The sequence below is a fragment of the Delphinapterus leucas genome, chromosome 2 (assembly GCF_059928025.1).
Source record: "Delphinapterus leucas isolate spDelLeu-1000000601 "Yukka" chromosome 2, BTC_Dleu_Yukka2, whole genome shotgun sequence".
Classification (NCBI taxonomy): Eukaryota; Metazoa; Chordata; class Mammalia; order Artiodactyla; family Monodontidae; genus Delphinapterus; species Delphinapterus leucas.
The window spans coordinates 34,872,926-34,886,318 of NC_143130.1; the positions used below are offsets into that span (position 1 = coordinate 34,872,926).

Below are 13,393 nucleotides of genomic sequence, written 5' to 3' on the forward strand. Positions count from 1 at the left end.
CCTTGGTATTGGCTTCGGGACACTCACTGATTCCATACAGCAGGTAATGAACTTTTAAAAAGGTCAAAACCTTGGTGGCCGTTTCAGGAGCTAGATGCATCTGACTTATAGGAAAGCTGGAACCCCCCCCCAAAAGGATTCACAGCTTTGTGTCTTTTATAAAAGGCGCATACACAATGTGTCTTTCTAAAAAGTATATTGGAAATGGAGATTCCTTAATTTATCTATGTTTTTCTATACTGCCCTTACACATTTGGCTGCTAAAATTCTTGTTCTATGATTATCCAAGAAGGGCATAAACAGATGAAACTCTGATTTCTTTAGGAATTAAGAAACAAATTCTCATTAACTTCCTTATTATTTCTGTCAGTGCTTGCTCTCGTTGGGCCTGTGTCACCAAAGGGAGGGACAGCTGTCATCAAAGGCAGTTGTCCCTTTTCATCGTCCTCCTTGGGAATGTCCCTAATGACTAGAGGCAACTTCCTGTATACGTACAGATCTCATTTTATTGTGCTTTGCAGATACCGCGTTGTATAAATCGAAGGTCTGGGGCAGCCCTGTGTCGAGCGAGTCTATCAGCACCATTTTTCCAGCAGTATTTGCTCACTCCAGGTCTAGGGTCACATTTGGGTAATTCTCACAATATTTTAAACTTCTTCATCATCATTATATTTGTTATGGTATGACTTGCTGAAGGCTCAGATGGTGGTTAGTATATTTTAGCAGGACAGTTTTTTAAAATACTTCAAGGTAAGAACACTTTTTTTAGACATAATGCTACTGCACATTTAAAAGACTACAGTATAGTGGAAATATAACTTTTATATGCACTGGAAAGCCAGCAAATTCACGTGACTTGCCTTATCGAGATACTTGCTTTATTGTGGGGCTCTGGAACTGACCTGCAGTATCTCCAAGGTGTGCAGGTACAGGGCTGCCCGTCACTGTTGGAAGAGCCTTGGGCTGGGGAAGGTGGACGCAGGAAGGGGTTTATCAGAACAGTAGGCCCAGGCGTGGCGGGCCAGGCTCCCGCTCCGCTCCCAGAGAGTAGTTCCAAGACCTTCTTAAGGAAATGGTGCTCCCCAGCTTTTTAATTTGTTAAATGGAAGGACACCCACATGGCCGTGACAACAGCCAGCTGTGCACTGAGGTTAGAAATGTTACCCATCTCTGCCTTGCTTTACAGCAGGCAGAGCGTCGGGTGGACGACACACAAGCATGGCTGAAGAAAACACCCTCGCTTCTTGATGCTCTGTGTTCTTGCAGGGGACTCGTATTGACAACGAAGGCAACGATTCCTGTGGAAATTTTATTAGCAGTCAACACTTCCTTCACATTCACCACTGCTGAAAAGCAGGGTCTCTCACCTTCATGCACATCCTACTTTAACCCAAGTCATAGTCAATTTTAGGCACAAAGCTTTTCATTTTCTCTCAAAATCAAGTTTTAACTGCTTGAGGTTACTGCTACAGCAAGCAGATTTTGTTGAAGGACGCCTTGAATACTTTTCACCCTCTGTTAGCACAGATTAATATACTTTCTTAAATAAAGTTAGAAATTTTTGGTTTTAAAACTGGTTTCCATCACAAAACAGTAAGACATGGTACACCTTTAAGTCCGATCCTAGCGAGTCCGGAGCTGCCTGACGCCTGTGTGGCCCTCTGTCAGCACAGGCTCCGTGTCCGCGTCCAGAACCACATTTGGACTCTGTCCCCACACGTCCTCCGTGCCAGGAGTGGTGCCAGGCAGCTCTGCAGGGGCCAGGACTCAAGGCTGTAATAGTTGTTTTTCATATTATGCACGATAAAACTGTAGCACAATAATCATTATATAACAACTGTTCAGCAAAAATAAAACAAAAAACTATATTTTACTACATTTGATTATCGTACAAAAATATGCACATTTTCTATTTTAAAACGGTATTAATAGTACCTAATCATTTTTAAACTTGCAAGTTAACCAAAAAAAATTACTAAAAGGGTTAAAATAAATGTGAGAGGGAAGAAAGCTATAAAGAAGTAAATGCTCAACCCAAAACGACTAACAAATTTAGAACAATTTGTAATAATAAAAAAGCAGCCTAATGAAAAAGGAAGAAGAATTATTACACTTCCAGTGGCAGGATATGCTGTGGGGTTTTCAGGGGACCGGAGCTGGTTTCCAGTCAAGGACTTTAAAACGTTTAATGGCAACAGTGCTATTTATATAAACTAAGAAAGCCCTTACTTTCTAGACAAGTTGGCAAAACACTGGGTTTATCCACACAATGAATTTCCTAAGACTGCATAGGAACTTCTGTCCCTGTAAGTTCAGAGACATTATCCAACCATTTTTAAAAAGGAAATAATTCAAATAGAAACATCTATTTGTTACATATAAAGGTAAAACACACTGTTTTGAAAAAACTTGTTTTAAAAAAGGACATAAGCTAACTAGATACTTTACTATAAACGTTTTTTAAAAAGCTTAAGATGGCAGTTTCAGAAACTCTAAATAACAGCCACGTTGAAGACATCCATCTTTTACACAGAAGTCAGGGGTGTTGGGGAGGCCGTGACCAGCATGGCCACAGTAAGCTCCAGCTCTGGCCCACAGCTTTGGCTTGGCTCTTGTGACACAACCTGAAAATGGGAATTTGAGACGAGAGTACACCTCTGTCTGTGCCTCTGAACACCTGTCATGGGTTGGGTGGGGTGCTCTCACCATTTGTTACAGTGGCAGTATTTTTGAGAGAAGTCCGTTGTTAGTCTCCTGTCCTCCCTTCCTAAGCACTATGCACTCAGGTGACCCGACTCAAGACCTCACCACTGATTTCCAAGGGAAAGTGCCCCCGGGAGTGCTCCCCACTGGACTATGACGGGGCCTCTACTTTGAGGGTGGGTCTCAGTGATGCTGCCGCCCCGACCTGGACCCTGCCTCAGACCCACTGTGTTCGGTGACTTTCAGAGGGATGTGTGCCTCCGGGGACTCCTGGCTGTCAGTACAATGCCGAGTGTGACCAGCCTCTTTCCAATGTGCAGTGGGACTTTGACACCCTAATTTAAAAAACAAATTGTTTTACTCTGTGTTCTTCATATCTTAATATTAATGTCAAAGGCACTTCTAAATTTAATTATCTATAGTAAATGCTTTTAAAGTCAACAGTGCATATCATTTTAAAGTTAGTCCTAAGGAAGCTCATGATTTTAAAACACAGTGATCTACGGTCCCAAAGTGATCCAAAATAAATTACAGTGTGAGAACACACAACTCTCTGGTGAGCTCAACTAGAGATAATAGAAAGTGACCAGATAAATACACAAATACCTACTAACGCCCACTGGGGGTTTACTGGATGCTTCTTGAAAATATACTAAACACTAATTTCTTAACTCTCCTGATGTCTGCTTCTCTGGGCTGCTGATCCAACTGAGGATCAGGGAACCTTTAGGAGGTGGTTGGAAAAATGGATGTAGACAAAATAAATGTTGCAGACAAAACCTGATTAGTTTGACCACAGTAATAAGATCATAGGAATGTCTGCCTGCCAATGATCTAAAAATGAGCCAGACCTAGAATGACAGAAAGAGGACATAAATAACAAAGTTATGCCTATCTTTTAAAAATATTGTGAAGGAAGCATAATTCAACATGTTTTAAAGTATTAGTGCAAATTTCAACTGTTATTTTTACGTATAGAACGGAACGATTAGAGCTTCAAACACCTCGGCCGGCAGTTTTACTTCAGAGGAGAAGGTCTCTCACTCCCTCAGGATGTTCAGAAAGCCACTCCGCCTCAGTCTTCATTTGCTAGTGTCTCAGTAGATAACCATATTTTGGCCCCACTTAAAAACTTGCCTAGCGGTGTCCCTGAAATGCTCCGTCTGCACAGATTGCCCACTGGGGAAAAGGGGAACGAGGAGGAGAGGAAGTCCGGTGTCCCCGGGGCGTCGTGTGGGCCGCCAGCGCGGAAGTACACCCTGCTCTGGACCAGCTCAGGGCAGGGGGCTTCCGGGGGGCTGCCCTGGGGCTGCCGCAGCGCCCTGCTCAGCATGTCCACCTCGTCCGCCAGCAGGGAGACCTTGTGGAAGGCCGTGATGAAGCCCCCGCGCTGGATCTGGGCCTCAGGGACCCAGCGGAAGTAGCAGAGTTTCCACAGTTTGATGTGCATTCCGGACAGAAGCGGCAGAATCACCCCGTGCAGGTCGGCCGGCCTGGAGAACCACTCTCTGAAGTACTGCTCCGCACCCCTGTCCTGGCTGTCGCTCTGCTCAGGGGGGTCTGGCTTTACTTTTAATATTAATGAATTTCTCCTGGGAAGTAACTCTTGGTCACTGATGATTCCATTCTTTAAGGAACCTGGCATTCCTCTTAGTGTGGAGCTGTAGCTTTTCTGTACAGAAGAGAGATTTTAGCATTATTTTCCTGGAGCTTCCCTTTTTAGAAAGAAGTGTAATGGTAAATATAAACTCGGTATTAGGAAAAACTGGTAGAATTACAACCTTAAAGAATGTTTTGTTCCTTCCCTGGTAATACTTATTCCAATCCTCCTCCACTGGAGTTTAACACTTTTAGGCCTTGATTCTGCCTAGGCTGTAGCCTGCACGGGGGTGGGGGGAGATATATCCTATTCATTATAGGCAGACCTCAGAGATACAGTGGGTTCGGTTCTAGACACCGGAGTAAAGCGAGTATCGCAATAAAGCAAGTCACACGAAGTTTCTGGTTTCCCAGTGCATATGTAAGTTACGTTTCCAATATACTGTAATCTATTAAGTGTGCAATAGCATTATGTCTAAAAAAACCTATGTACATACCTTAATTTAAGCACTTTATTGCTAAAAAATGTGAACCATCATCTGAGCCCTCAGTGAGTTATCTTTTTTCAATAGTAATGTCAAAGATCACTGATCAAAGATCACCATCACTAATATAATAATAATGAAAAAACTTGAAATATTTTGAGAATTACCAAAATGTGGCACAGAGACACAAAGTGAGCAAATACTGCTGGAAAGATGTATTTCCGACGGACGGAACTCAACGCCGGGTTTGCACAAACCTTCAATTTGTAAAAAATGCAGTATCTGCAAAGTGCAATAAAGCAAGTGCAGTAAAACAAGGTCTGCCTATAATTTGCTGAAGTGTGAATTTCTAAGATTTCTGGTCAGAAAAAAGCTAGACCTGCTGATTCTAGAACAGGCTGAGTGGACGGGCTTCAGGAGCAGGGCCCTGGGTACAGGGCTGCATCTGCTGACTCTTGAGATGACGACCAGGGCTGTGTGGGCCTCAGACAGCAAGACGAAAAGTCGGGGTGGGGTCATCTGAGTGAGAGACTGAATGACCCCTCCAAACCTACACTGGCAATGCTGTCATGGGAAGTGACTGGACTTTTAATACTCTGTTCTGAAAAAGATGTTTTTGGTTATGTGTGAGCAAATACCAGGTTTTTTACTGTTAGTGCATTTCTGTAACTTACCTTTGTCCGTTTAAAAGACTTCACAGAACCGTTCTGTATACAAGGCGTGCTCTTCCCAACGTAAAAGGGGTTGTGGAAAAGGGTGCGGTCCTTAGCTGTAAACTGAAGAGACCAGTCCCAGACTGAAGGGAATTTTAAACCCTTTTCATCACCCAATTGGATATTTTTGCTTATAGCAAATTCCTGCAAAATAAAATATTTGAACATTTGTGAAAAGATGCCAAACTAAGATTTTCTCATAGTAAATTCATTTCTGACGGTCATTCATCATCATACAAATGAACTTGTCTGAACGAAAGCGACTCCAATCCCACTGGAGCAGCATTCTCCGCTTCCCGAGAGCAGACATTCCTGGCGCCTCACGCGGAGGAGCGCGTGGACCCCTGCACTGAGAGGGGAGCTGGGCCCCTGGGCAATGAGTGTGTTGGTGAGTATGACTCGTGAATGGAGTTCTCCCTGGTGCCATGGCCTGAATAAATCCATCTCCTTATACATCCACACCCCCAATCCTGAACAACGCATTTCTTCAGGATGCTCTGCATGATGCTTCAGCTCACAGAATGTCTGCTCTACTACTGATTTGATGGAGCAGTTTCATGGATGAGGAATCCAGGCTCAGCACCTTCCCAGACCCGGGCCTGAGGATCCCACAGCTCACTGTGAGGGCAGCCCCCCTTCCACCAAAGTCTTCCTGAAGGCCCACGAGAGCTGTCCTTTCTGTCTCCCTCAGTGGTCACTGCAGCATTTGTTGGCTATACTCATTGCTCCAAATGTGGGTGAGACAGAACTTGTGGTTCCGGAAGGTTCCACCAGGGGCAACCAGAAGCTATAGATAGTTTCAAGTTTGGCTTGAGACCCTCCTTACTCTTCCTCTCAGTCAAGGAATTGGGACTAGAAACCAATGGTCCTAACGTAAAGGTGACTGCCACGCAGCATGAGGGTCTAAGCACATCCAGTAAGCAGCGCCCTGAGAGAACCGCAGTCTCATGTCACGCCTACATTTCCTCTCTCAAATTCTTCTCCACAGGACTCTTGAAGAAAAATAATTTGCTTTGTACAACTTTTATTCTGCTGACCTAGGAAACAAATGTCCTCAAACAGGATCTTATCCATTACCCATTACGACAGCCCAAATGTGAAAATATAAATACAAAAGCATGACATTTACAGCAGTTAAAATGATTTACGTCTTTCAGTTGGCTTATTATGAACAATAAACATCAGAGAGAAATACATAAAATGCTCACTGATAAAAATGAAACAAGTTCAAGTTCCTGGATTTTTAACCATCTATAAATAATTCCTTCAGAAATGACCGCATAAAATGGTAGCTACGACAGTTTAAACACACAGCTGATTGTACTTCAATGCTATCTCAATAAAGCAGTTCGCCCTGGCCACGGCGGGCGCCACTCACCGAGCTCTGCTGCACGCGCTGGTGCGGGGAGTTGAAGAGGAAGGTGCCGAACAGGGCCACACGGGTGCTGTCGTGCAGCACCGCCAGGTAGGTCTCGGAGAACTCGAAAGCCGCTGGGCACTGCTCCTGCAGCTGCCACGTGGCGTCCAGGAACAGCAGGAACACGGGAGCCTGGAGGACACACGTTGAAACGGGATTACTCAATGCTGCCCTTCAGTGTTCACATCTATTTTCAAACCTCTTGCTGACATGAAGGAAGAGATTAATAAGAAAACAGCGAGGCCTGAGCACTTGGCTCCGAAGCTGATCGAAGGGTACGTGAGCACATTAGACGGCCATGTCTAACCTAAGAACTAGGCTGGTCTGAGACGCATCACAGCCCTCCTCTGCCTGCCAAGTCCACCAAGCTGAAGTGGCAAAGTCAACAGACGGGCAGGGTGTGGCCATGTGAATGGGGGACAGTGAAATACTTGTTTCACGTGTTCCAGCTGATCCTGGAAACAATTCTTTAGAACGTTTAAAACAAAACAAAAAACCACAAAACCCCAAGACCAAGAAACAACTCTTTGGTGGACCCTGCAGACTCAGCGTCCGGAAACCTTCTCGGAGTTTCAGAAAACAGCTGGCGTGGCCTCGGGGTCGCGTGGTGCACCCCCAAGTACAGCAGCTTACAACAGCCACTGTGACAGCTACTGCCTCCTGCCCAGTGCTTCCCCGAGTCCTAGCGTTTCAGAAGTGAAGCATTCACTGTTGAGGTTTCCTCAGATGACAGAGACTGTTTTACGTGAGACAGCACGAGTCAAAGTGTGTTCTCGGGAGCCACCCTGACCACAAGACACCTGCAGGGCCTGTCACAGCTCCACTAGGACCCCATGCAGCCACCAACCCCGCAGCTCTTACAAAGATGCCCCCTCAACTTGCCATTCTTAACGTACATGCCCCATTTTAAGAAACTATGATATTCCAAAGCTGATTTTTCAAAATATCTAACATGCTCGTTGTCTGCTTGCAGAAGAGTTAATGCAGCATTTCTTCAAGCAGTTTTCAACTTAGAGAAATTCAACAGGCAACTTTTAAAGAGTTTTATCTATATAGTTATGAGAATCTTCATAAGTACCTCAACTTGGACTCTAATCCATGAGTCAGTCTTGGCCCAAGAAGCTAAGATGTACTGAAGGCAATATTTTAAAAGTCTCCTCATCTCTTTACGGATGGAGCATCTCTTCATATAACGAAATGTTTTATCCTGTGCACACTGAAGGACTGATAATAGGCATGAAGGTTTTGTTACCTCTTTCTCTGATCTCTTTAAGTGGTTGCATCTGTCCAGGAATGGATATCCTGCCATGACCCACTCTTTCTGTATCAGACTCTGAAATCCAGTGATTGTCCTAAAATAGGGATCCAGCATCACTTGAACAAGAGAAGCTACAATACAGCTCAAGTCTCTTCCCTCCTCCTCTGTCAATAAGATGGAAAGAAAGTGATTAGTACGTAGAAAAATGCTAAGAGAGAAAGGAAGGAGAGGCAAAGTATATACTTCAGCGCTCTGTGCCTGGGCGGCCTTCAAAATCACCCATGTTAGGAAATTTTATTCAGGCCCAGCCACTCTAAAACATTAAAAACTTTTAGATTTAGATCAAGATTTAGATCAACTAAAGTAATGTTTAATGAGGAGGTGGCTTTGTATATTTGAATGTTTTCTAGATAATTAGAAGCATATCTCTCACACTTTTTACATTTACATGATTTGTGGTAGAAATCTTTCCAGAGCCCATTCTATTTCTGTGCCAAGGATATTAAATATCATGTAGTCTTTCTACTGACAGCTTCATATGGTGACTCAGAGGTGAATGAGAGAAATGGAATTGTCCACCACCATCCAAAATGGTGACAAATATTTCCCTTGCGTCTTTTGTAGCTGATGTCCTTTTTAATGAGGCCAGTAATTCTCTGATATCAAAGCCAGTCAAAGAAATCAGAAGAAAACTATCAAATAATATCCCTTATGATTAGATGTAAAAGTCATCAACAAAGTATAAGCAAGCCAAATTATCTCAGGAATGCAAGAATTTATCCTAAGAATGCAACGTTGGTTTAACATCTAACACACCATAATAAAAAAATAAAGGACAAAAATAACACAATCATCTCATTAGATGAATAAAAAGCATCTGTGTGATGAAAAATCCAGCATTCATTCTGGATAAAAACTCTTAGCAAACTAGAAATAGAAGGGAATATCAGCCCGATAAGAGGAATCTACAAAAACCTACAACTAACATCATTCTTATTAGTGAAAGCCTGGATGCTTTCCTCCTAAGATGGGCAACAAGACAAGGATGTTTGCTCTTGTCACTTCTACTGCACATTGTCCTGGAAGCTTACACAGGGAAGTTAGGCAGGAAAAAGAAATCAAAGGCATCCAGACTGGAGAGGAAAAAGCAGTAACTGTGTCTGCAGACAACACGTGTATGTACGTAAGAAAAAACCCTGAAGAATCCACAAACGACTACTAGAACTAATGAATGAGCTTAGTTAAGGTTGCAGGAATTCTATACACAATCACAAGGAGTACACAAAAAACTTGAAAATGAAATTAAGAAAACAACTGTATTCACAATAGCATCAAAAGGAAAATACTTACAGGGAGATTTAACAAAATAAGTGCCAGAGTTGTACACTAAAAACTTATAAAACATTGCTGACATGAGAGAAAACCCAAATAAATGGAGAGATATTCATTTCATGGATTGGCAGACTGAATACTGTTAAGATGGCATTCTCCCCAATCTACAGGTTCAACATATTCCTATCAAAATCCCAATAGGATTTTTTGCTGATCCTAGAAGTTATACAGAAATGCAAAGGACCTAGAATTAGCAAAACAATTTGGAAACAAAGTTGGAGGACTTACATATCCTAATTTCAAAACATACTCTAAAGCTACAGCACTCAAGATGATGTGGTACTGGTGTACGGACAGACATACAGATTAATGGAATAAAACTGAGAGTCCAAAAATAAAGAGCCGGTCAGCAGACCTTTGCCAAGGCACGTCAATAGAGAAAGAACAGTCTTTTCAGTAGATGCTGCTGGGACAATGCAATAAACACACATGCAAAAAAATGAATATAGACTTTTACCTCACATCATACACAAGAATTCATTCAAAGTGAATCATAGGCCTAAATGTAAGAGCTAAAACTATAAAATGTTTACAGAATAAAACATGGGAGAAAGTCTTCATAACCTTGAATTAGGCAGAGTTCTTACATGTAACACCAAAGACGTGATTCATAAAAGAAAAAATGGATAAATTGGACTTCATCAAAATTTCAAAATTTGTGCTTCAAAAGTCATCAAGAAAGTGAAAAGACAAACCACAGACTAGGAGAAAATATTTGCAAATCTTATAAAGATACAAAGAACCTGTATCTAGAATTGTAAAGAATTCTTTGAACTCAATGATAGAACAACCTAACTGAAGAATAGACAAAAGATTTGGTATTTCACCAAAGTCAATACACGAACGGCCAATCAGCACATGATATGCATTAGGGAAATGCACATAAAAATTGCAATGAACTCCCACTTCATACTTACTAGAATGACGACACTCCTAACAGTAGACGATGAAGTGCAGAAACAAACCCTCACACGCTGCCGAGGGGAAGGGGTATTGGGTACAGTCACTTTAGAACACACTTTGGCAGTTTCTTACAAAGCTGAACATAAACGTACCATATAACTCAACAGTTCTACTTCTAGGTATCTACCCAAAATAAAGAAAAACAGATGTCCCCACAAAGACTTTTATGTGAATGTTAAAAGCAGCATAATTCATAACAGCCAGAAAGTGGAAGCAATCCAAATGTCTACCAACAAGTAAATGGATAAATAAAATGTGGTATTTACAACAATGGTACACTACTCAGAAATAAAAAGGAGCAAACTGCTGAGACATGCCACGTGAACGAACTTCAAAAACATGTATGTGAAATGAAAGAAGCCAGAGGCAAAAGACCACATACTACATGATTCCATTTATATGAAGCTTCCAGAAAAAGCAAATCTAGAGAGACAGCAGATTAGTGGTTGCCTGGGGTTGGGACACAAGGAATCTTTTCTGGGTGATGGAAAATTTCTAAAACTGGACTCCGTTTACTAAAAATTATTGAATTGCACATTCAGAACAGGTGCATTTTATAGTATGTACACTATGCCTCAATAAACTGTTTAGAAAACACGTTCTAAAATAAAGTGTTAGTAAAGTGCAGGCGCAGTGCCTCTTCTGCGGTACTTTACACGGCAGCAAGTGCATGAAGAAGTGTGCTGAGCAGCGTCTTGGAGCAGGATGAGAGCATCACTGGCTGCGAGGGGTGCGGGTTCTCAGTGGCTGGCTCTCCATGCGTCTGAATTACATACGCGCTGCCGGCATGAGCTAAGGATTACTGCAAACAGTGACTTACTCTTCTTCTTTTCCCCCTAAGGCTTGTCACTTTACTTTGTTAAAGTCAGTTGAATTTGACAGTTGGTAAAAATACTTCTGTAAGCTTCAGTAGCACAGCATATTCATGAACTATGCATGAATATATTATAAAATCAGGTAGCTTGTGGTTTATTAAACTTTATCCGTAAGCTTAAAAATGCTATTAGCTGTAAAGTTATTTAATATACAATTATTCTTTGCTTAACTGATTTTTTTTTTTTTATTGCCATCTACTCCTACCAAACACTAGACAAAAGTCACACTGCTGGCTACTCAGTTCAGTCCATTTCTTGATACCAAACTGTTTCTTTAAAGTCACAATCTAGCATGAGCCAGAGGCATTTCAACTAAAACTTGTATGAATCAGAAAGATAGCAAGATTAGAGAGAAAGGATGCTCTGCCGAGATTAATACTCTGTCTGAATCCAATGAGGGATGTGACCCACCCTTGCCATAATACAGGAAGGCAGATTTAACACAGGGCAAAAAGTCTGACTCCTTTCTGTTCTTCTGTCTGAGGTCTTTGTGCCACTGTTTAATAATGTGCGGGATCTGTAGTGTATCTATCTGGTGGCATGCAGTAAGTAGGAGATGGCTAAGATGCATGTAATTACTTGGGTGTGGATCTCCAGTCAAGATGGCTGGCCGGGGGACCAGTGTTGTCAGTAATGAATTACCTTGTAAGGCTACAGACAGACGCTTGCTTTCCAGCATATACACAAGTTCTGCTGAATGTTTCAGGAATGCCCTGGAAAGAGAAACGGAAAAATACTGTTAAAAACCAAATTTCCACTACGAATATATTTTTTAAAGTACGTGAAGTCAAGCAAATCTGATCTTTCATGATACATGTTTATATTCTCTATAACCTTCTGGAATTTCTTCAGTATTTATACGATTCATCAACAGAGTACAGTTTGATTTTTATATCAGGGAAATGCATTAACCTTTGTTAATTTACATGACATTCTTGACATCACCAAACTATAGAGACGGGGAAGAGATCAGTGGTTCCCAGGGGATGGGGATGGAAATGCTGGAGCTGGGGGTGGGAGCCTTGGTGACGGAGCAGCTCTGCATCCTGCCTGTGCTGGTGGTCACGTGAATCTACACACGGTAAAACTGCACAGAAACACACATGAGAGCACGTATAAACTGGGGAGACTGGATAAGAACTGTAGTTTGTACTACTGTCGGTTTCCCGGTTTGATAACCATAGTCTACTTATGTGAGCCGTTGCCACCGGGGGGCTGGTGAGGAGTGCATGGCTCTGTAATACTTTTGCACCTCCTGTGACTCGATAATTATTTCAAAATAAGTTAAGAGAAAAGGAAAGCAGTTGTACAAACCTTACATATTCTAACCACCGTGTATTTTCCAGTGAAGACAGCCATTTCTCTTCAGTTTCTTCAAATGGTTCTGTAATTAATATAATTATACGTATATAATTATACACACGCACATATATACAGGCATATAACACTTTCAGGCTTCTTAAGCTTATTTTTCATGATCAAATCGAGAGCTAGGTGATACATCCGTTTTTAACATTTAAAAGCTGGCTTTAAGAAGTGTTACGCCTTTGCATTTAGTCATAAAAACGTTTAAGAAGGCACGTCACAATTCTATAAGAAACAAAACAAAGCGTTCCCCAGACCTCCATCTCCTTCCCTGTGGCTCTCCCAGGGAAAGCCTGCAGAGTCTGCCGGCCTCCGCCCCCTAAGCAAGCGCTTAGGTGACCCCGGCCCCCTCCTCAGCTTCTTCACCGTAGGCCTGCCCCTCCCTCCCTCCCTGCTGCCAGCGCCCGGTTCTCATGTCCTTGGTGGCTGACCCCTGCAGGAGACGGGGCAGCTTCCTGGTGGGGCCTGTCCTGGCCTGTTTTGAGGTGCCCCTCGCCTCACGCTCCAGCCACATGCTGCTCACGGGACGGCTGAAAGACACAGTCACTGTGTTTCTTAAGCACACCCCCTCCCAGCTCTCCTTCCAAGCCGGCGCCAGTCCTGCCGCCCGGTGACAAGGGGCT

The 13,393-nt window shown here is 42.6% G+C and overlaps 1 protein-coding gene across 2 annotated transcripts in view; it reads right to left on the bottom strand.

Moving 5' to 3' along the window:
- Positions 1-1,061: 1,061 nt before the first annotated feature.
- The window catches only part of MTMR10 (myotubularin related protein 10), a 44,667-nt gene continuing 32,335 nt past the window's right edge, over positions 1,062-13,393 (bottom strand). For both annotated transcript variants that reach the window (XM_022554643.3, XM_022554644.3), the window contains 6 exons: positions 12,720-12,789; positions 12,048-12,118; positions 8,170-8,339; positions 6,879-7,049; positions 5,462-5,644; positions 1,062-4,375 (listed from right to left, as the gene is read on the bottom strand). In XM_022554643.3, coding sequence (XP_022410351.1) covers positions 3,779-4,375; positions 5,462-5,644; positions 6,879-7,049; positions 8,170-8,339; positions 12,048-12,118; positions 12,720-12,789 — 1,262 coding nt within the window. In that variant the 3' untranslated portion in view covers positions 1,062-3,778. The remainder of the gene's footprint in view (positions 4,376-5,461; positions 5,645-6,878; positions 7,050-8,169; positions 8,340-12,047; positions 12,119-12,719; positions 12,790-13,393) is intronic.